At 40.6% G+C, this 23,327-nt stretch overlaps 1 protein-coding gene across 1 annotated transcript in view; it reads left to right on the forward strand.

Moving 5' to 3' along the window:
* Positions 1 to 23,327, forward strand: part of MET (MET proto-oncogene, receptor tyrosine kinase) — a gene marked incomplete at its 5' end in the record, with an annotated part of 54,621 nt that overhangs the window by 6,554 nt on the left and 24,740 nt on the right. The window contains 7 exons of the mRNA XM_010021230.1: positions 5,219 to 5,353; positions 6,757 to 6,930; positions 12,770 to 12,930; positions 14,623 to 14,725; positions 14,932 to 15,068; positions 17,488 to 17,652; positions 18,647 to 18,746. Coding sequence (XP_010019532.1) covers positions 5,219 to 5,353; positions 6,757 to 6,930; positions 12,770 to 12,930; positions 14,623 to 14,725; positions 14,932 to 15,068; positions 17,488 to 17,652; positions 18,647 to 18,746 — 975 coding nt within the window. The remainder of the gene's footprint in view (positions 1 to 5,218; positions 5,354 to 6,756; positions 6,931 to 12,769; positions 12,931 to 14,622; positions 14,726 to 14,931; positions 15,069 to 17,487; positions 17,653 to 18,646; positions 18,747 to 23,327) is intronic.

Raw genomic sequence — 23,327 nt, forward strand, 5'->3', positions numbered from 1 at the left:
TGCTTTCCTCTTGGAAACAGCAAAGTGACAAGTCCTCACCACTCTAGGAATCGAGGCTCAAAGCCATGGTTCTTACCAGCAAAATGAGCTGATGCGGAGCAAAGAAGTACAAAGCTTAGCAATTTTCAGCATAGTTGTTCAGATCCTGCTTATATCATAGCATGCTGGAAGCCATTTCTACCTTCAGAATGATCAAACTTCTTTTGATTTAGTTCCTGTCCCACTAGAGAAATGTAGTCATAGCAAAACCCACCAGTGCAAATGGCAAGCAAGTAGCATGTTAGAAGCAAGTGCAAGGAGGTCAAGAAATACATACCTTAACCCTTACAGAGCCAGAAGGAGGAAGGAGTGATAGGATGCCCATGGAGTCATTGCAAAGGTTATCCTCAATGCTCACTGCTGTCCTTGCTCTGTGGTCCAACAACTCCCTTGGCTCTTCAATACTGGCAGTCTGACCTAATTAAGGCTAAATGCAAACTGTGCATATGTGCATTGATAGGAATGTGAATAGTTGCACTCCTTCCCGCTTTGTCATTTTTAAACAGAAAACTGTCAAACTCTTGATAAGTAACATTTTCATATCTATAGCTCAATTTTTTAAAGTTTTGTAATAGCAGCTCTTTCTGTGGTAAAGAATGTATCTTGATGCTGCCACAAAAAAGCATCAAATACTGCATAATGCAAAATCCATATCGTCACATTAAAATTAACACCTGATGCCAGATAACTGTTTTGAGAGCACACATGTTTTAATATTCAGTTTGAGTCGTAAAGCTTAGGTTTTTCAGAGGAGATCCATTATACTCTCCATGGATTAGAATGATATACTGCATTTAGAGAGCTACATATGTGCCCTTTGCAAGGCTACGCTGCATATCCCAGGGCATTTGAGGCATTACACAGTAAAGTTAACCCTGAGCCTATCTCTCACTGGGTAATGGCATACACCTGCCAGACATCCAGGGAAAAAATAACAATATGATACTTAGATGGGATTGATTTTAGAAGGCCTCTCATTTTTGCAGAAGATATTTCAACATGTAGACAGTAACATTTGTAACTCAATCCTGCTGACTAGCAGAACTGAGCATCAGAATGATTTTTAGAAGAAGTTGTTGCATGCTGGTTTTTAACTCGAGTTATTACACTCTTGATTTGCCATATTATGTATAAACGAACCTGAAGTCAAGTCTTCTCACTTAACGTTAATACTAGCTGATAGCAATGAAATAATAGTTAAATGAATTATTTTCATACTCATGGACCTAAGTGATCACTGACTTCAAATATAAAGGATATTAATTAATATATTTATTAACTAACTGTTCGCTGTTATCTTCATGGAAGTGCTTTGAGCTATGCTGAAAGACCACATACTTGTTTGGTTTTCTCTTAGAGGGACATAACTATTGTGTTTGCTTTGAGAAGGATGTGGTTGTAGTTACTGGTAATGAATGTGACTCTCAGGAGAGTTGTTTGCAAGAACATCAGAAGAACCACATGGGTTTAAATGAAGGGTCCATCTAGTTCAGTGCTCTGTCTCCAGCAGTGGTGACAAGTAGATGCCCAGAGACCCAGGCAACATATGTAATACCTTCTGCTTCAAGCCTCCAACTATTTTCCATTCTGGGGATTTCCTGAGCTATTGGATTTTGTCTGTTTATCTCCTTCCATGTACATGTGGAGTTCCCTTTGAATGTGTATTCCTCTTGCATTCACGTCCTTCGGCAAGGAGTCCCATAGGTCATCATGCATTACTAGGAAGTCTTACTCTTTTGTTTGCTTTAAACCCAGCTCTCACTTTTGTCTTTTGATGGTGTTTCGTACTTTTGTAGAAGAGAGTACATAGTCAGTCTCTACCCACATATGATTCTGTATGCCTTTTTCATAGCATTTCCACACCTACCCTACTCAGTTGTTCATCACAGCCTTTTCATCATCTTTGTTACATGCCTCTGAACCTTTTCCCATTTTAACATACTCCTTTTGTCATGAGGCAGCCAGAACTGCACAGAGAATTCAAGGTCTGGGCAAGCCATGGATTTTTATGACATCAGGATGTTTTCTGATTTGTTCTCTAATGCTTTTGTAATAATTCCTAAGCTTTTATTTGTTTGGGGTTTGGGGTTTTGGGGGGTTTTGGTTTGCGTTTTTTTTTTTGACTGCTGCTGAGCAGTGAGATGATACTTTCATGGAACTATCTATCATATGCCACTTTAAATTCATCTTCTTTGTTGTATTTCAGCTGCCATTTTATTGCCTTGACATGCTGTCTTGCAAAGTCCTTCTGCCATCCTTCATAGACTGTCATCATCCTTATCACCTTGAATACCTTCAGATCATCAGAAAAGTTTGTCATTGGGTGCTCAACAACATTTCCAACTCATTTAGGAATATGTTGAAGAGTATGGTTCCCAGCACAGACACCTGGTGACTTCTCACTATTGCAAGGCTTGACCATTTACTGCTAACACCTGTTTGTTCTCTTTTGGTCAGTTATTAAGCTGTGCAAGACCTTCCTTCTGTCCTAACTGCTTGAGTGCAGGCACATAAATATCCTTTCTTTTCTCTAAAGCTCTGGAGAATACTTGGTTATTAAATTAATTATTAAAATGTAAAGAAACCCCAACACCACCCCCCAAAAAGAGAAACAAAACCAAAATCAAACAAACATAAAACTAAATCAGGAATTTATAGTCTTTGTAAAGAGAAACAGTTCTGTAGGACTGAAGCATTTCCATAGTAGATGTAGCCCCTATACAGTGGTGTGTCCACGGTAGATTAAAGCCACACTGTATGCATACCAGTTCAGTCCAAAGCAATAAAAATCAGAGGTTTCTGAAGCTGTAAGTAGCCTCTTCTTCCTGCTGTAGAAGCTGTCTTGAAATTGCTTTTTACTTCAGGATTATGTTGGATAAGGGTAAGATAGAATTTCAAGGACTGGGCTGCTGTGTGCAAAAACTGCACAGTTATATAGACCAGAAAGAGCATTTTTGCATCTAGTATCTGTTATGGCAGCACTGTAGGCTGGTAGCAAACTCCTAACTTGTATTCCATAGTCCCAAATGAGTAAGGAAGTGTAATTTGAGCTCCCTGTATGTCATGAGGTCAAAGTCTATTCACTTGGTCTTTGAGCAGGTGATTTGACTGTCAGCCTCAGTATAATAAAGGTTAGTCAACATTTAAAGTACTGAATAATTTTTCTAAGATTGTAGAGATAAGACCCAAATTTTCATGTACTGCTCTGAAGTTGCAATGCAAATGTGTTTAAAGGGTTAACACTGTGGCTCAATCAGAAAGCATGCTTGGCAATAAGAGGAATCCCGGATTAATGATAGAAAAGAATTCTTAGCATTTTATAGCAGTGGGTATTCGAGATGAGACATGGCTAATGATCAACTAAAAAGGTATTTGCAGCTGTGGTGCTACCTCTCCTCATAATGCCAACATTAATCAAGCTTTTTCATGCAGCTTTGCAGTCCATTCTACTTTTCATTGTCCTGATATAAAAACAGAGCTCATGCCCTAATAGACTGAGTCAGAGACCATACTTCCGTGTCACCAAAATGGTCAGGCCTTATTGATTTTGAAAAGCTACACTTTCTGTACTGTGAAACAAACCTGCAGCAGATTCTTTAATAAAGCCAGGTTCATTTTAAAGAAAAAGAAAAGCTTCTTGTAACACCAAGCTATAAATACCTCTGGGATGTGAAGCACTATTGCCATGAATTAACTTCTCATATATTTTATTTAAGTCTTGAATTACAACAAAACATCAGCTGTAATTACAGCATCTCTAAGTCTAGTTTTGGAGTGCGCCATTTTGTTGAAAGACCTTGGCAGTATGAAAAGCCAGTGAAATCATGTAAGTCAATGTCCTAGCTGTTCTGATGCTGCCTTCGGAGTCAAAAGAAAAGCTTCATTATAGTGAAAAATTAAACATTTGACATACAAGTTATTTCCAGAATGGCTTCAGTCTTTTTAAATAATGAACCCCATTGAATCTCAGCTTCTCAGCAAATGTTGATTATCTAAATTCCTTAAGTAAACTACACATGATGCAGCTTTTGAAACATGAACATGATCTTCCCTCATGTAAACAATCCTCTGCCTTTGTTGCTTGATGCTATCACATTTGGGCACGCATCTTCCTGGATCACAGGCACAAGCCTATAAAATCTCGCTATCAAATATCCACCCCAATCTGCAGATGCTTTATGCCTCTGCTTAACAGCCATGACTCATCCCTTTAAAGTCAACAAAGTTACAGTAGTAAAGTTAAGCATGTGTTTGCAGGAGTAGGCCCAAATTCTCAGAAGTATTTAGGTAACTCAAGATGCAGAGAGATGACTAGTAGGGGAATTTCATACTGGTGTGACTAATCTCCCTAAGATCTCCTAAAATTGAGAGAGAGAGAGAAAGCTGTTGCAAAGGGGCTTCAGGACAACTAAATTAGGCTCCTGTTTTGGAGCATCTCCCAAGGAAGTCTCCAGCTCTCCCTGTTGTTTAAGACATGCTTTGAGCACTCTGTCCTGGACACCTGGCTCCCGCAGAAATCAGCAGGAGCCAGACCTCGAGGTGCCCAGCCACATTTTGCAAGGAGCTTGCCTACAGCAACAGCCACCTCACCAGCTCTGGGAATCAAGCTCCGTGTATTTGTGGCTCTGAAGCGCTGCTCACAGTGGCGACCTGTGCCTGCCATAACTTTGCATTCTAATGACCCCACGTGCATCAAGACCAGATACGATTGACACAGGGTAAACTTTACTTTTCAAACTGAAAGACCAAAGTGAAAACAAATGGAAATACCTTTGACTTTTGAAGGCCTGGAGTTTTAAGATTCTTTTAAATAGACCTTGTAGATAAAATTCTTCGTTCCTCAATGTACAGGGCTGACTAAGTGACCCATCTTCATTTTTTAGGCTTGATTTATAAATACCTGAAATTAAAGACTAGAAAGCATGCAGAGAGTCCTTCATGTTTTAATAAATACGATGTATTTTCAGGATCCTCCAACAGCCATGATTTTGCTGTGTTAAATAAAGTAGATTTTATAGCTCTTTAATCAGATCATGATGGAACATTATGCAAAATATTATGCAATGTAATGTAAAGTAATAAATGCAAGCAGAGAAGTGGTAGGAATGTGAGACTGCTGAGCAGCATGCATTTGTATCACACACTGCCTGCTGATTTTCCCAATTTCTTTCTTTCTTAGATAGTGGTTTCCCGTTCAGAACTCACAGCGCCACATGTCAGCTTTCAGCTCGACTCCCACCCTGTCTCTCCCCAAGTTGTTATTGAGAATTCATTAGCAGATGATGGCTATACCCTGGTAGTGACTGGGAAAAAGGTGAGTGGTTCATAATCTAACTCTTCTGTGCACTGTGGAAACCTGCCTTCAGAGCAGCAGCTTTCAGTAAGAGCAACTATTCACGCTGCTGCTTTATGCTCTGCATCCTCCCAGCCTTGCCATTCCCTTGGGAACATTGGAGGGGTAAGTTTCCTTCAAGATTTCCCCCTCCCCCCCCACCTCCCTAAACAAAATAGTGGCCTAATATTGAGAAATGTTTAAATAATGTAAGAGCTGTGATATAAACCAACAAAAGCCAGGAAATGCAAATTTTAAGGCCAAAACCCTGTCCGTAATTCAAGTGCTCGCAAAGAAAAAACACACAATGGCTTAAGAAAAGAATGGTGCTCACAGTTTCCTGGCTTTTGTTGGTTTGTGTCGTAACATCATAACTTTTGAAGGAGAGGTGTGTGTGCAAGAGTTACATGGGTTTGTTTAAAATGGGGAGTTAGTGTTCATAGTAAGGCTTGAAAATTACTTTAGCATGTAGTCTGCAAAGGGTTAATAAAAGATGAAGAGCTGTCATAAATATGCTATTGTCAGAAGTAGATATGCATTGTAGAATAGGTTTAAAACATCAGCAGATAATGTTACAGATGATCCTAAACCATAATCATAAGCAATAATTTGACCCCTTGAGTTCTATAAGAATTTACAGAAATACATCAGCCATTAGTAAAGATGGTTATTAATCATTTATTAGAAATATATGAGATATTTATAAGAGTAATGTTCAAGAAAATGTCCAAATAAGTTTAAGGAAGGGACTGAGGTGTAAAGTATGATGTACTTATTTAGTAATTATTGATTTTATTATTTTGACTAAAAATAATTATTATCTATTTAGAGTGACTATTATAATGAATAGCCTGATATTTTAAATAATACACATTTTAATTCATATTTTAGGTATAATACAGAAGGGTTTATTATGGGTGTGAAAAAACAGGTACATGGGCAGTCACATGCTGGAAATGTGTCACAGATGTTAATGCAGCCTTGCCAAAGTTGAAATACCCATCGTGCCTATTTTTACAAACATATGAACTAAGGCATACTGAGATACACTGTTTTTTCCAAGAACCAATGCAGAACTGGGAGGAGCACACTGCTATTTTCTTTTTCCATCAGCAAAAAATGCTATCTTGCTGTAAACACCAGATGCTGGTAGTAACTGTATATAACAGTAAGATGCCTTTAGGGTTTCTCCCAAGCGAATTTAAAATCATGTCAGTTAAATTACTTATAAGATCCTATAATTACTGAGCTAAAGAGAAGTTGAACCACGGCTTGCACATCTGAAATCTGAGTAGCACCGTGGCACACTGCATAAAAAGAGACTCTCTTTGCCGCTTACTGAGTGTACTCAAAAGGATCTGTGCATCATGTCTTTCTATCAATAGGTAACGAAGATCCCGCTGAAGGGGCCAGGCTGCCATCACTTCAGGTCCTGCAGCCAGTGCCTGCTGGCACCTCCCTTCATGGAGTGCGGCTGGTGTGGCCAGCAGTGCGTTCGGTCTGCTGCCTGCCCCAGCGGCACCTGGACCCAGGAGACCTGCTTGCCTAAGGTTTATGAGGTAAAATGGGGGATTTCATGTATTTATCTCTGAGGGAAGAATGTGGTCTGTGCTCTGTGGACATTTTCTGTTTATTTCTATGCAGTTACGGCAAATGAAGTGTTTACTTTCTTTGACTTCCCCTTGGACAGTGTCTATCAAGCCTTTGGCTGGATGCACATACTCTCACTGAATGCGGTGGACTCAGGTGCTCATGAGAGGAGGGCCAAGAAGATGCTCAGAGGGGTGGAGCACCTCTCCTGCAAAGACAGGCGTGAGAGTTGGGGTTGTTCAGCCTGGAGAAGAGAAGGCTCTGAGGAGAACTTACAGCGGCTTCTAGTGCCTAAAGGAGCTGACAAAAAAGCTGGAGAGGGGCTTTTTTTAAGAGCAAGTAGTGATAGGACGAGGGAGAGTGGCTTTAAACTGAAAAAGAGTAGTTTTACTGGTTTTACTTCTGTTAGATATACGGAAGAAATTCTCTACTGTGAGGGTGGTGAGACACTGGCACAGGTTGCCCAGAGAAGCTGTGGCTGCCCCATCCCTGGCAGTGTTCAAGGCCAGGTTGGATGGGGCTTGGAGCAACCTGGTCAGTCGTCCCTGTCCACGGCAGGGGGGTTGGAACTAGATGATCTTTAAGATCCCTCCCAACCCAAACCATTCTATGATTCTGTGGTGGACAGGTCTGCCCGATGATCCTGGCTTGCCACAGGAGAGCCTTGGCCCTGCAAAGCACTTGTTGAGGGGGAAACGACATGGGTCTGAGGCAGCCTGTCAGGGATCTGATGGGAAAGGCCAGTGAAAGAGGAGCACTCTTCCTCTCCAACCCCTCTCAAAGGGAGGAGGTAGAGGAAAGCACCTCCCACCCACAGCTGCCACAGCCTGCCCTGACGCAGGAGCTCTCCAGCCCTGCTCCTCTTCCATCTCCATGCAGCTCCATCACTAGAGGAAAGTGTGGTGTAGAGTCCCTCTGTCCCCTACCTCAGCTCCGTGGCAGAGCAGTCAACCAAAGCATCACCCTGGGGGAGATGTTTTTTCCTGACTTCCCTCCCCGGCTCCTCAATCCCGTGGGGAGAACCCCCAGCCACTGAGGGGGATGAGCTTGTAGCTGCATCCCTGCCTGGGACAGGGGACAGCAGGAGACTGCTGCCAACCAGCCAAAGCCCATCAAGGGTGTGCAAGAACAACCGCATGGATGAGCTGAGAGCTGCGCTGGCACACTCCTGTTATAGTTTAGCTATGGTTAATGCAGGATTCATACCGGCTGGCTGTATGTGTAACCGAATCATCCCGTGTGAAGTGTGACAGAGCTGTGAAGGCAGAGGTTTGCAGGGCAGTTAACAGACCAGAAAACTGAGAGAAGGACAAGCATAAAACTTTCTGGTAGCATTTATACCCATTTCGTTTTGTTAGTGCATTTAAACTACAATGTGTAGTTAAAAATAGATTTCCTTTATAGGCATACAGCTTACAAACAGAGAAGAAAGTTTGTCATGCTAAAATCTCAGAGAGAAAGGGAGAGAAAAGGGGTTTTTTTTAAGAATCATGTATTTCTTTCAACCAAGCAGATGATTTTATGTACAAAAACTTCTTAAAGAGTAGGCAGGCAAAACAGCTAATAATCTAGAAACAAATTTAGAAACACATGTTTATGAGTTGGGTTTTTTTTCCCGATTCATCTTTCAGATATAAAATTTAGGACTAACAGGCAAAAGTCAATGAACAATGAAGCGTCATAGAAATCAAACATAAAAGAGATGGAAAAGGGTGTGTGTGTGTTTGCCTTGCCTTCTGTTGCCATTTACCTTTGGGCAAAGACATCTAAAAAATTGCTAATGCAGAATGTGAGTAGTTTACTTTCCCTGTATACAAGAAAACATTTATTTCAAAAGGCTGTATTAGATGATCGCGTGGTCCTTTCTGGCCTTACTTTGAATGAGACCAATTCAAAGGGATACACTAAGAATTAGTCCTGATACATTTTCGAAGACCTCTGCAGGCCCAAGCAACTGACCTGTCCGTGCACAGCTTGTTTTGTCTGCCCTAGTGCTCAAGCACAAGCAGTATCCCTTAATGTTTTTTCCTTGGCAAAACTTTCCAGCAGTGACTGTATGTTGCTGTGCCTCCTAAAAGATTTCTAAGGCTTGGAACTGCTTATTTTCTGATTTTCAGAGGTGCTGAGCTCATATAGCCCTCTTTAATTTCAATTATGAGTCTGTGCACTCGGCAGTTTTAAGAATCAAGCGCCTGGACCCTCTGCAGAGATGGTTAGACAGAGAGGGGTGTCCCCAGGGCCACCTCTGCAGTCCTTGTGCAGTCACTGGGAGGACTCATCCAGGGGAGCATGCCTTGGATGTGGGGCAGAGGGTGCTCCCCTTCCCCATGTGGCTCAGCCCTGCCAAGCCCAGTCTACCCTGGTAATGAATATGCATCTGTGGCACTGACAGATCTTAAAGTGAATCTCAAATTACAGTATGCCCACATTGGTAGAAGTTACTTCTAGAAGGCTTGTAAGGGGAAAAATGCAGCTGAGTACTTAAATCCCTTCGGATTGCTAGCTGTTAAGACAGATTTCATGCTCTACTGGACCATGACATTTAACATGATTACTGAAAAAAATATAAAACAGATTATTCATCATCTTCTGATCTGTCTTTAAACCCATATGCATAAAATATGAGAAACAAGCTTGTTTTGTTCCTAACAAACAGAGGATGACCTGCTTTGCATAGTATCTGAAATTCAGTCTGAACATCTCCCTAATATTTTGTAGCTTTCAGAAGGAGAGACTGCTTGAGATATGTCATATGATCGCTTTAACCTGAGGGGAACAGGGATCTTCTCCAAGGGTCTGGTCCTGTGGACGTTAGCTAGCTAAGTCTTCAACAAAGTTTTCCCAGGTTATTACACAGAGTGGTACACAATGGAAAAAAAATAATTGGATTTTTATTTCAGGAGGGATGGCAGAGAGGAAACCCAGTCTTCTGTGGAAACCTTTGTCTCCCTGCCCTACTTTAAGCACTTTCCTTGGAGCCATGGGGGGTGGGGAGCAGCCCTGCACTGCAGGGCTCTGCCTAGGCATTTTCCTGCTACCAACAGCACAGCAGGGCTGGAACTGGGACATGGGGTCCTACCCCACACCTTGACACTGTACCCCACTCCCATCCACTGCCTCTGCCAACAGCGAGGCGTGTTTTGTCAGCCTGGGCAAGCAGTGCTATTGGAGAGCTGGGGGACTCAAGGGAGTTTCCTCAAAGATCACTTGGTGCTGGAACAAATTGCAGGCATCTGCCCGCAGCGTTCAGGTCATGCTGAAAGGTGAACGGTGTGTAAGAAGAAATAAATTGGTCTCCCTTTTGATTCTTTGTTGTGGTCAAAAATCTGCTATGGTTTGTTGCTGTTTTTAAAGTTTTTAACCTAAGTCAGTTTAGCTGGCTTTTGTCTCAGACATATCGAGAACATCAGGCCTTCTATTGCCTGTTTAGATTGGAGGTTTTGCTGGAAATTTCACATGTGGCCTGTGCATGTTCCTGTCTCTTAATTAGAATGAATGGGCTGATGAAACTTTAATAAATAGATACTTTCTTCCAACAATTTATAAACTATGTGAGTGGATATTAGCACAATGGCTGTCAACATAAACAAAAGGAAAACACAATGCTTTAATTTTTTCCAAAACAAGAAAGAAAAGTTAACTTTATGTGCCTTCAACCAAAGTCCAGAGAGCAGCAGGGACAAGCAGAATGGCAGGCCTTGCAGCAGGACTTGATCCATGTTATCAGTGGAGTTTCCTTGCTATGGAGAACTTTTGAACCCTGAATTTCATGGCATTTATAACTGATTTGGGTTTTGCTTACTTTCTGTTACTTCCTGTGCAATATAAGCACACAGAAAGATGTCTGTGTATACCTCAGTTCAAAGTCTAGGAGGTTCACTATTGGTTCACTATTCATTCCTGTAAACTCCCAAGAACAAGTCTGGGAAATCACATTTAACTTTCAGAGGTTTCATTGTACAGAACAAATGGAACAAAAATTAAGATATGAATAAAAACACTGGAGGAATTTCTGCAGAACTTGCTATCTACTTAGAGGTCTTGCCTTCTAAATTTGCTGGCAGAATGTAGTAAATACTTCTGCTCTTCCTCAATTAAGGCACATGGTCTGCTATCACAAGTCTCTTTTGGCAGATAAGATCACTCAAAACCAGTTAAGTGTCTTCGGGTTTTATTCTGATTGGCTTAGTGAAGCCTGATTTTAACGCCCTTATTTTGCTAACTTGTGGATTATATTTCAAACTCTTCAAATGCCACACATCAATGCATTATTGTACAAAACATCGAGACATCCTGTACCCCCACAGAGCAATTCCAGTTTCTGCTAGGGTTTTGTTACTCCAAAAATAGATAGTGTGCTGAGATATTAGGCAAAGTGGAAAACTAGGATCTGAAGTCAATCCAGATTTTGAAGGAAAAAACCCAAAGAAATAAGGGAAAATTAAACTTGGGAATAGCACAAACTCCATGGGGTACTGCTCCACGCTCTTGGCTGCAGTTTTGTGTCAGGAGGCTGTGCGAGCATCACTGCTTTTTTATGGGATTTGTGCAAAAGTACTGTTCCTGCATAGGTTCCCTCTTCTTTGCTTATTGAGAACTTATTCAGAGCTCATTAAAATGGAAGAGATTCCTACTGGCTTCAGTGCATTTTGGATCAGACTCTTTGTCTGGTTTCTAATGGGGGCAGTAAATTTCCCCATATAGAATATATGGTATAATTCTTTTGAAGTATTCTTCAGCTGCCTTTCTGTCTACAATAGTTCATTTGTAAGAGTCTTGAAGTATAGCTACAAGAGAGTTGAAAAGAAATGTGCTGTCTTACTGGATATCCAGATGAAATAATAGCCAAGTATCTCTCAAACACTTTCCTTTCAGCTTGAAAATTAAGTCGGGTCCTTTGAAAGGCACAGCTGTATTGCATTTTAGGGGAAAAATTAGTATCACTAAAGCATTAAGACGAAGAAATTTAGGCACTATGGCTACAAGTATAAATTCAGTCTTTCATTGTCTGTTGTTTATCCAGTGGTACTGGTATGTTTGCAAAATTAAGCAGTATTGTTAAAAGTCCCCATAAACCCTGAACCAATGTCTTTTTCATTTTTTTTTTTTTTCATGGCAGTACTGACCAGTACTTTTACTGAGTTTTGTAAGACTTCTATAGTGTTCTTACATTTTTCCCACCATTGTTATATTTTACAGGACAATTTACAATATACAACAAAAAAAAAAAAAAAAGCATTTCCTTTGTAGATTGTCTCTGTGTTTCTGAGGGGTAGTTTATTTTTAACTCAGAATTAGAGGTGACCAAATGTAAAAGATTTAAGGAAAGAACAGCAGAAGTCACGTTAACTTTATCTCAGCCAATGTGATACCAGATTATGGTGTCTTTGAAGCTTCTTCACTCTGAACCCAACTTTTATCAAGCTGACAAAAAATGGTCATTTTGGGGCTCTTTTGTGTTCAGCATTCAGCTTCTAAAAAAAATAAGTACATTGTATGTTTAACATGCCAGAAATAAAATGTGAAAGACAAGAACAGCAGGATTTAAATGACTATTACAATGCACAGCTTGTCCAGTGCCCCTAAACACTATCCTTCAAAGCTTTCTAGTATAGGTTTTGTTATTTATTGCTACTGTCAGAGAAAGCTCATAATGTGACAAATGAAAGGTGAAGAACAATTAAGATGAATGGTAGGACGTAGTCTACCAGAAGAAATGCTTTTCTAAAATTATTCCTTTGCACATTCTTTAACTTCATTTGAAGTTCAAGGAAACCTGATTTCACTAACGCAATATTTTTTTAACAGATTCTTCCGAGCAGCGCTCCCTTGGAAGGTGGGACAAAACTGACACTGTGTGGATGGGACTTCGGATTCAGCAAAAACAATAGATTTGAATTAAAAAATACAATAATCCATATTGGAGGACAAATTTGTGCCCTGGAAGCAAAATCTAGCAACAAAAACAAGTAAGAAACCTAAAACAAGAATTTCCTTTTATACAGATGTTCTTTATGTGGAATGGATTTTTTTTTCAGTATTAACATTCAGTCTGAAAGTGTCATCTCTGATTCTGAGATTTCAAACAGGAAACAACCCCTTGGTTTGATAAGCTCCCCAAGAAAAAGAGGGCTCATAATGGAGATCAAATAAATCTAGTTAATGCCAAAAGCTCCTGCAGCAGCTTTTTCTGGTTTGTCTGCAAAATGCTGTTCAACATCTGTGGGAGCTATTGAAACTATTCAAAAGTTTGAAAAGGAGGCAGGTTCCTGTGGCCAGGATCCCACTGGGCTCAGTTATGTCACCTTCGTCTTCCTGATCTGTGAAGCTGCTGGAGGGAAATGTGAGAAGATGCAGGTATTTCGTCATCCGGAGGCTTGTGACCCTCAGCTGCACTACTCCTTCTCCTCCTCAGGAAGAAAGAAGTATTTGGAATGGTGGGATAATGGCTTAAATTTAAGAGAGAGGTTATTCTGGTTATGAGATTCAATGAACATCCTTTCTCAGTTCAAAGCATATGACTGTCTACTACCAAAGCAGTGTGCAAATTGTGGCACAGCTTCACAATTTTCATATACATAGCAGCAAAAAGGTCACCCTGCAGAAGTACTGAGCACTCTCCCATCTGCTATTCTGAACAGTCTTAATGCAAACAAAATTATTTAAGCAGACTAGCTCACATGTTCAGTTCTGGGCCCCTCACTACAAGAGAGACATTGAGGTGCTGGAGCGCATCCAGAGAAGGGCAACAAAGCTGGTGAAGGGTCCGGAGAATAAGTCTTACGAGAAACAGCTGAGGGAACTGGGGTTGTTTAGTCTGGAGAAGAGAAGGCTCAGAGGGGCCCTTATCCCTCTCTACAACTACCTGAAAGGAGGTTGTAGTGAGGTGGGGGTCGGTCTCTTCTCCCCAGTAACAAGTGATAGAACAAGAGATAACAGCCTCAAGTTACACTAAGGGAGGTTTAGATGGGATATTAGGAAAAATTTCTTCAACAAGAGGGTGATAAGGCATAGGAACAGGCTGCCCAGGGCAGTGGTGGAATCACCATCCCTGGAAGTGTTCAAAAACTGTATAGATGAGGCCCTTAGGAACATGGTTTAGTGGTGGACTTGGCAGTGCTGGGGTAATAATTGGACTTGATGATCTTAAAGGTCTTTCCAACCTAGTTGATTCTGTAATTCTATCTATGAGACTTTGTAGATGTAATATAATACATTGACACATGCTGGCACAAAAGCTTAAGTTCGATTTTTGGTAACATTAAAATTTATACAACAAACTTGTGTATATGATGCATTTTTTTCTAATCCTGTTGTCCGCCAAAATTTGGCACGTAAGGAAAATTCCAAAAACCAACTCAGCCATTGAATGGGAGGTATTTGTTTTCTTTAGCATGCTTCTCTTTATCCAAAATGCATTTGATACACTAAAATTATTTTCTCTGGCCAAGTATAAACACCACAATGTTTGTATTTAGTATTAAAAAAGACAACCACAGTTCTTTTAGCTGTTATTTCTGAAATGTTCCTGACACACATAGATAGATGATTTGTTTGGTATGGATCCTCCATTGTTATGAGTTTAAAGTGGTTCTATTTTAATACAGAATATCGAGCCAGAAAAAAAGATGTAATCCAGTCTTTTTCCTTGTTTTCCAAAGGTTGGAATGCACAGTTCCTGCTGCAAAAAATCCAAGTTTTAATATATCCAGTAGTGTTTCTGTTGGACATGGCAAAACACTATTCAGTACATTTTCGTATGTGGTAAGCACTATGATTCAAACTTTGTTGTCAAAATTAGCTTCAATATTAGCTGGAAGGAGATTCCTCATGAGTCCAATCCAGTATGGTAATTCTATATTCTTGCTTGCTTTATTATTACTTCATGGAAATGCTAACAACTGTTTGAAGAGTCTTCCTCTTCACATTTTGAAAATAATTTAACACTTCTTATTTTTACCCCTGCCCAGAATCCTGTAATAACAAGTATCTCTCCCACCTATGGCCCCAAATCTGGAGGAACATTGCTAACTATATCTGGAAAATACCTGAACAGTGGAAAAAATAGAAGGATTTTTGTTGGTGAGAAACTGTGCACCTTGCAAAGGTAATGTCCTTACTAAGAAGTGATGCCTTTAATACTGGAATAGCTTGATTAAAATGTCTTGCAGTGAAAAAAAATGCAAACATGCATTGCCCTCCTCCCCTTGTGTTTCATAACAAACAAATGATACTGCAGTAAGCATTCAGTTCTGGATTACATCCTGAGGTTAGGATGTCTGAAAGGTTTCTAGAAGGGACAACGGTTCCCTGGAAGACTTGTTTATTGTGTTAATCCTTCATCAACCTCATTAAAAGGTTGCATAGAGAAGTAGCAAATTGGCTTCTAATGGACCAGAAACTGCCTGTTTCCGATCATTTTTGTCATCCCAACTTCCATACAGTCAGCCCTCTTTTTTGTATTAGCAAGAGCTGCTGTTCGTACAGCAGCTCCCAGTGAGCATCCAGTGGGTGCGAGTTACCAATTCCTACTGGTTTGTTCTGTGGAAACCTGAACAGTGTGGGAATGTGTATCCCATGCAGATGAGCAGCTATTTCTGCACTGCTATCGGTGAACAGCCTCCAAACCAGCATCAGTTTGGGACTTTTCCTGGTATACATAAAATCATTTTGAGGATTAAGCCAGAATTTCTTGTGGCACTGTACAGTAGGAGCTCAGTCAAGAATCTTTGACATCCTCTGTATGGAAATGCCTTCAATCCCAGCTGAATATGAATGTTAAATACTAAGTACATACTCTCTGCTAAGGGCAGAGAAACATTCTGAATTTGGTAGCCATTCTACCATGGAGCAAATCCTGCTTGGTCCTGTTTTCAGGTACAGCAGGGGACTCCAGAATTGTCACCTCTGTGGCCAAGGGCAGAATCCGGCTCACTGTGTTCCAGGAAGAGGATGTCCAGCAATTCCTCTAAATTTTAAGTCTCTTTTAATGATTATGGAAAGTTGTAGTGGTGAAATATCACACTTGCAGAGAATGTGGGCAAGCAATAGCCTGTTAGTTAACATCAGACTTAAAGTCAGGAAAGACAAATTTTATTCTTTGCTGCTAAATGATTTATTGTATGCTCTCGATCAAATCAGCTAAGACTGACTAAATCAAGAAAGGGATTTTGGTATTCAAGTCTGATATTTAATCACTACCAAGATCTGTCTTCAGCACTTCTGTTCAATGGCTGCTTAACAGTTTAGGGTGGCATTTATTGATGTCATCATTTCAGCTGGTCAGCTAATGGATAAATATATAAACCTTTAGGAAATAATTCATCTGATCCATTAGAGAAATCTGCTGCGGGGGTGAGATGACAGCCAGCTCAGAGGCAGACATCTGCTTTGGTCAGGTGGACCTCTAGGTATCGAACCATAGTTGGGGCTTATCCAGTAAGCATCCCCAGCACCCCTCTTTCTCACCAGCCCTTGAGACTTCTACACAGGGCTTAGCCACTTTCTCAGGGCAGGTATTTCTCTACGAAACTGGCAGCTTTCCACAGTTTCGAGGGCAGCAAGATCAAGGGTTTATTTTTCCCTTTATAAGATGGTAAAAAGCTTCCAGATACATATGAACAAGCTATTGAACCCTACAGCACATGGTGAACCCCACCTTCCTGGAAAGCTTCAGAAGTGCCAGCAAATGCCCGTTTTGTCTAATTTGGAGGCAATCTCTTACATCTCTGGAGAATGGCCCCACTTGGGGGGCTCCTGGAGGGGCCCAAATCGCTGAAACCAGCTGGTTGGGTTACATTTGCTTCTCCAATCAGTTGTTACCCTTGCTTCTGATGTGCCCTGCTCTCTGCGGCCACACTTCATGCGCTTCAAGATCCTTCATCCCTCTGCTGCCCATTCACCCACTGAGCTCAGTGTAGGAGGAGCACTTCCAGGGCCAAGCGTGAGAGAGCCAGGGAAAGGTGAATATCCCGGAGGCTCTACTGCTGTGCTGAATTCAGCCAGCTCTTCCCAAATTTACACCTTCTCCTCCGTTCTCCTTACCCTCTGCCTACCCTTTGGCAGTGCCCCCAGTCAGCAGGTGCCCCCAGGACATGCTGGTACATCCTCCACCAGCACCTTTTCCTGAGGTTTTTAACACAGAGTAAACCCTGTGGATTTGAAAGAGAACCACATTAGCCAGTGGTTACAGCAGAACAAGTCATTCTCCTTAAACCTGAAGTATGCTGCTGTTTTCCAGGCTGGGAGCTGCCTTCGCAGGGTGCAGGGGCTGATGTGGCTGTCACAAGCACTGAGGAAACACCTTCCAGCAGGCAAAGTGTTAGTCAACACTGAGCCTAAGCAGTGTTGCTGTTTCCCCCTCACACCATGCTTGTTTGTTGCAGTATGGTCATCCAGTGGGGGTCTTAATGACATTTTTTTGTAAGTGGATCCTTAGGCGAGATTGGGGCTCACTAAAGGGCAGTGTTTTAAACCAAGTACATGTTTTATAAGGCTGACAAGCGAGCCCTTTTCTGTTCTTCTAGTGTATCAGCAAGCACTGTGGAGTGCTACACTCCAGCACAACGAATTCCCCAGGAATATCGTGTGAGAGTGGGAATCGACAAAGCCATTCGAGACGCAAGCGGTCATTTCACATACAGAGAAGACCCCGTTGTTTTAAAAATTCATCCGGCCAAATCTTTTCTTAGGTAAGTAAAAGTTTCTTATAGAAATAAGAAAAGTAAGGAATGAAAGAAGAATAGACATGCTGCACAGCAATCTATCAAAAGAAATTGCATTTTTATCTCTATCTGCCATGCCAATTGCTTCTATTATGGTGCAGTTGCAGAGGGCAGATCATTTCCTCTCAGAGGTGAAGGAGAAGGGGGAAGGGCACCTCTTTTCTTTATGTGATTTAACTCCTAGCTGCTGCCGAGTGTACCTGTGATGTCCTGCTGAGATACATACTGCACAGCTAAGCATGTCTCCTACACTGCGTCTGGACATCACACTGATGAGTGAGGAAAATCATTTAATGTGACAAGTCAGCAGGACTCAGGAGAGCAAATGGATTTTAAAACAGTCTAAATCCAGGCCTACATAAATATTATGAATATATATGAATGGTAGCATATGTGTGTTTTTAAGTGACATATTTATGGTCTCAGTAGCTCTAATCCAAGCCATCTTTCTTTGCCAAAAAAATGTCAGCAGTAAAAAAGACACCTTTTTCAGCACTGCTGAAAGCAATAAGTTATGTAAGTTAGCAAATGCTAAGCACAAGTATACACCCTCCTTTAAAATGTACACGTGTTTTATATCCTGCCATGCAACAATTTTAAAAATTATTTTTCTTTTCTTGTATTTGATTAGTTGTTATAGCAAGTGTAAAATTTGTCTCCCAGAAAAATAATCTTGCTGCTAAGAGCCATGTATTTGCATTCACCCCGTATATCCCTAATTCTGGCTTTATGCTTACTGCTAAGAGCCATGTTATTTGCATTCACCCCATATATCCCTAATTCTGGCTTTGTGCTTACTGCTAAGAGCCATGTATTTGCATTCACCACATATATCCCTAATTCTGGCTTTATGTTGTCATTTACTCTAAAACATAATTTGTAATTAAGATTATCATAGCAGATGTATCATTATCCTACTCATCTTTTTTTTTCTTTTTTCTTTTTTTTAAATCTTTCCTAGTGGTGGAAGCACAATCACAGCTCAGGGAATCAACTTGAACTCAGTGTGCTTTCCTCAGATGGTGATTACTGTACCTAAACTGGGAATGAACTTCTCTGTGGTGAGTCAGTCTTGGAAAGGACAATCTGTTATCTTGTCATCTTTGTGTGGTGAATGGCACAGAATTTTCAGTCAAAAAACCTTGGTTTTTGCCTTGGAACTTCAGGGCTTCCACTGACATGTTGGTGTTTTCTGCACAGACTGTTTCTACTGCATAGGCAAAACTCAGCAACAATTAAGCTGGCAATAGAACAACAGTTTCCAAGGAAGAAACAAGGTTTTTACAGTATCCAATAACAAGATTTTTATATCGCAGTTTAACAATGCAAATTCAGTGATTAAACACAAACAATGCAATACAGGTATGTCGCATTACATGGCAAGTTCAGGTGCTACTGTGATAGGAAATGTGTTTCAGTGTGACTATGGATATAGAAGGAAAATGGAACAAGCATCCAAGAAAGAGGAAAAGTACGTATATAAAAGCAAAAGTGAGTATTATTTTGAAGAATTTCTGATTGCCAAATTACCTACTGGGGCAAATCTTTCCTAACTTACCAAAGTTCAGCCACTAAGTTTAAGGCATGTTAAGGCTTTTGCAGTTGGGTACCTCTGCACAAACAGAGGATCAGTCAGGGACCTGAGCCTTCTTTTGTTACCTGTATTGATAATACAGTGTCTGAATCTAAGTGTTCAGGTATGACCATGTATGTGATCTACTTCAATTTTCATAAGGCAATGATGACATTTATTGGCTAGTTGTACTGAAACTGTTCCTGTAGGCTTTTGCTTACACATTTGTCTTGCACCTCCGGCATTTTCTTATCCTGTAAGGTCTGTTTAGCCTAACTGGAGCTAAATTGACCTGCAGTCTTTATGACATGCTACGTGACTGCTTATATTCCTGGCTTATATCTAATGATCCTCATACACTGTTTCCTGTATTGAATTCTAAGTATTAGACCTAGGTTTGCTCAAAGCATTTTAAATGGTATGTCTGGAAATTTGCAGTCTTTTATAGCTTCAAGGTCATAATATTCTTCATGATCCTGATTTGTATAATACTGTAAGTGTCAGGACCTGAATTTCAGCTGGATGTAATCATGGCTTATAACTTAATGGGTTCAGGTTTTAATCTGAAAATCAGTGCCCCTGCAATGAAACACGATGTTCAATGTTATTGAGAAGACACTTTATCCATGAGTTGGAAAACAAAACATTTCGGTGAAATCAACTAAACTCAGAATTTATTAGATTTTAAGTAATGTGGGTGTGATTATTTCTAAGTACAAAAGATGTCCAAATAAAAGATCATTGCTGAAATCGGCTCTTCGGATTTTGCTTTGTATGGATTTGAGCAGACTTTCGTTTGAAGTAAAGGTCATTCAGCTTTCTCTGTTCTTCTGTAAGACTACGCAATGCTGCTTCTCTTCAGGCCCTGGTTCTGCATACCTTGCTTGTCAAGTACTTGGGACTTCCTCAGAATTTGAAAGTATTGGAAGTTTTAAAGGACTGAATTCACTATCCAAAAGTGACTGGCAGCTCCAAGCAGTGAACACTGTAAAGTTTATTCTCTTCCACAAATATTCGGGACAACCTTTACTTTGAGCAGTGGTTTGCTGCCATCCTGCCTTTTAATCTGCTGTTTTAAAAACAAGTGAACATAGATAGTCAGAATTATCTCCCTTATTCTTTATCTTGTCATAACTTGCAGTGTGCACGATATTTGCAGACACACCAGAAGAGGCAGGTCTGATCCCCCCTTTTCTGTAAGGATATCTGTCCCCTACCACTGCTGACCCCTAAGAATCTGCCCCAGTGTAAAAGCAACTGTACACAAATTCATTCTCCCTGCACAAAGGGTGGGATATCTAATCCAGGGTGTTTTATACTTTGACATTGCCCAAGCAATATATTTTGCTCTATTGAAATTAAAGGCTTCTGGCACTCAGTGGCTTTCCCTAACTGTGTGACAGCCCAGCTCTGCTTGCCGTTTGTTCTGCCACTAATCTTTGCCTCAAGCTTATTTCTCAAGGAAGGATATTAATTCTTAGGAAGAGGGGAAGATTTATAAGTGGCAAAACAAGATTGCACTGTGTAACTGAGGAAATTGCTGGTGGAGGATGCCTATGGCTGCAGCCTGCCCCATCCTGCACTGGAGATGCTGGGCCCTATGCATGAGCGAGATGCCAAAAGAACAAACTTTCATCCAGCCAAAACAAGAATCAACAATGATGAGGAACTATTTCCTGCAGGGATCCAGAGCACTGCAACGACCAGCTATCCCATTTATAAAGGAGAAAACAGGTGTGGTCCTGAATAAAACAAACCCAGAAAACAGTACAATATAAACCAGATGATCAAGAAGTCCTATAGCTGAGGTTAGATATCTCTTTGTTTCCCTCGCTAGGGAGAGGACAGCTAACTGAGTCATTTTTTTAATAGCTATTTAAGCCATTTTTCTTTTCAGTTTTCTCTCACCAGCCTCCTCCAAGAAGCTGCTTTTGTCAGCATTCAGAAACTCTGGCTCTTGGGAAAAACAAAGCCAGCACTGAAACACATCCCAGAGCATCAAAGGAAAGTACAGCTGGGAGGGACCACAAAGACCTATCCTGGCCCAGCTTCCCTGTGGCAGGAGTAAATGTATGCAGACCACTGCCTGATGGATATTTGTCTAGGCTGTTAATAAAGCTCCTTGTGAAAGAAATTTCACAACCTTGCTTAAACAAGCTTTGGAGAGCTGCTCTACCTGCTTACCTAGTGGTTTGGAAAGACTCCTTTCTAATAATTAAACCAAATCCTGGCTGCTAATTAGCTATCTTCTTGTTTAACCCTCAGTGGACACAAACAACAGATTACCAGTCTCTCCTGCTAATTTTTTGTATTTGCATTACATTATGATTCAGCCTTTCTCTTCTCCAGTTAAAACAAACCAAATCACTCCAAATTCTCCTGCTAAGTGCTGTTTCCTAGAGCTCTTCTCATTCTTTCTACCACCTCCAAGGCCTTCTTCCATTTGCCTAAAACTGGTGGTGCCCAATTTAAAAGGGGTCTCACCTTTTCCTGTAAGTTGTCTGTCCCTCAGGCTTAATTGTGGCCTAGAGCCCTAATGGAGTCACAGTGTGAGTGCAGGGTCACTTGCAAGCAGCAAGAGCTGTTGGGGATGCTCTGCATCCCAAAGCCTCAGGGCGCAGAGACAGCTGATGTGCCCTGGGGCGTTTGCTCTTCTCTGCCTGTTTCTTTCCGTCCCAGTGGAAGAGAGTGGTACAACTGGTAAAAGAGCTTTTCTGGAACTGTAAGAAATGCGGTTTCACTGAGACTAAAAAGTCTTTGAGGCAATATGCCAGGCGCCTATAGAAGAAACATTTAAGTTGAGCATTTCAGCTTTCGTGTTTGAAGTTCAGTATTTCTGAAACTTTTTTCTTCCATAAGGCAAAAATGCCTTCTTTCAGCTCTATCATTTTCATTTCATATTTATTTAAATTTCCTTAAAATTGTTCAATACTGCGCTCACACTACTTGTGTTTATATTACATTTTATGTTAGCACTATCAAAATAATACATTTTGCCTTCTTTGAATTTGATATTTCAATGAGTAAAAAAAAAAGGTTTTAGCTTTATTGAACCATCTGTTTCAATGATTGCAATGTGTTTCTTTTTAGTTTCTGTATTACGAGTTCTTTTGACTCATGACTTTTGACTAGGAACAAAAAATTTAGGCAGAGCTGCATAAATTCCAGAGAGCTCTAGATACACAAACCCTCTCACTTCTGCTCATGTGTCCAGTTCCTGTGTGAGGTGCACAAGGAAAGAATCATCTTGTTCCTTCCTTTAACTTTGCATTTTTTCCCATTAACAAACATTGCACAGTTTGTAAACAAAAGCGTGTTTACAAAATGAGTGTCTTCTAACCTCTGGTATAAGTTGTGCTTCTGAAGACATCAGGCCAATATTTTCTCTTTGAAAGCCTGTACTTTGCATTGATTCCCCAATAGTGAACACATGGTCATTCAAGGATCCTTTGCTGTAGCATTTGGATATAAATTCCCACTGCTGAATCTCTTCTAACCATGAATATCCCAAGATATGCATGATTGTAAAATTGGGGAGAAGCAACCTTCTCCCTAAGGTTCATAAACGCATGATCTTGAGCAACTGACTCTGTAGTTATGCAAGGTCATCTCTTTCCACGGACTTTTAATTATTTCTTCAGTAAGTAGTCTCTTGAATGATCTTTAGCATTTCTTAATTGCTCCCTGCTAGATGCCATTTCCTGCTGTATTACAGGATAATTTTAAAACACCCTAAAGTTCCTTCAATATTTACAAGTCCATGAACAAACCATACATACAGTACTCATCAAAATGCCTAGAATTCACTTGCGAGTGTTTTCCTTAGATTTGTTAAATAATGATAGAAGAAATTCTTTGGAAACTGTGGATGGTGAGCATGTGTTTACTGAAGATATTCCTGACTACCTATCCAAAGACAGTCAGGGTTGGATCCTCTATCTGTCTTGATTCTGTGGCATAAAGCTGCCATAGAAGCTCAGCAAAGAGTTTCCCTCACAAAGGGGAACAATTGGCCCTTCTTTGTGTGCCAAAACTGCATCTCGTGCACATCTCCTGCCAAGGAAAGAGG

Source organism: Nestor notabilis, unplaced genomic scaffold (assembly GCF_000696875.1).
Source record: "Nestor notabilis isolate BGI_N333 unplaced genomic scaffold, ASM69687v1 scaffold929, whole genome shotgun sequence".
Classification (NCBI taxonomy): Eukaryota; Metazoa; Chordata; class Aves; order Psittaciformes; family Psittacidae; genus Nestor; species Nestor notabilis.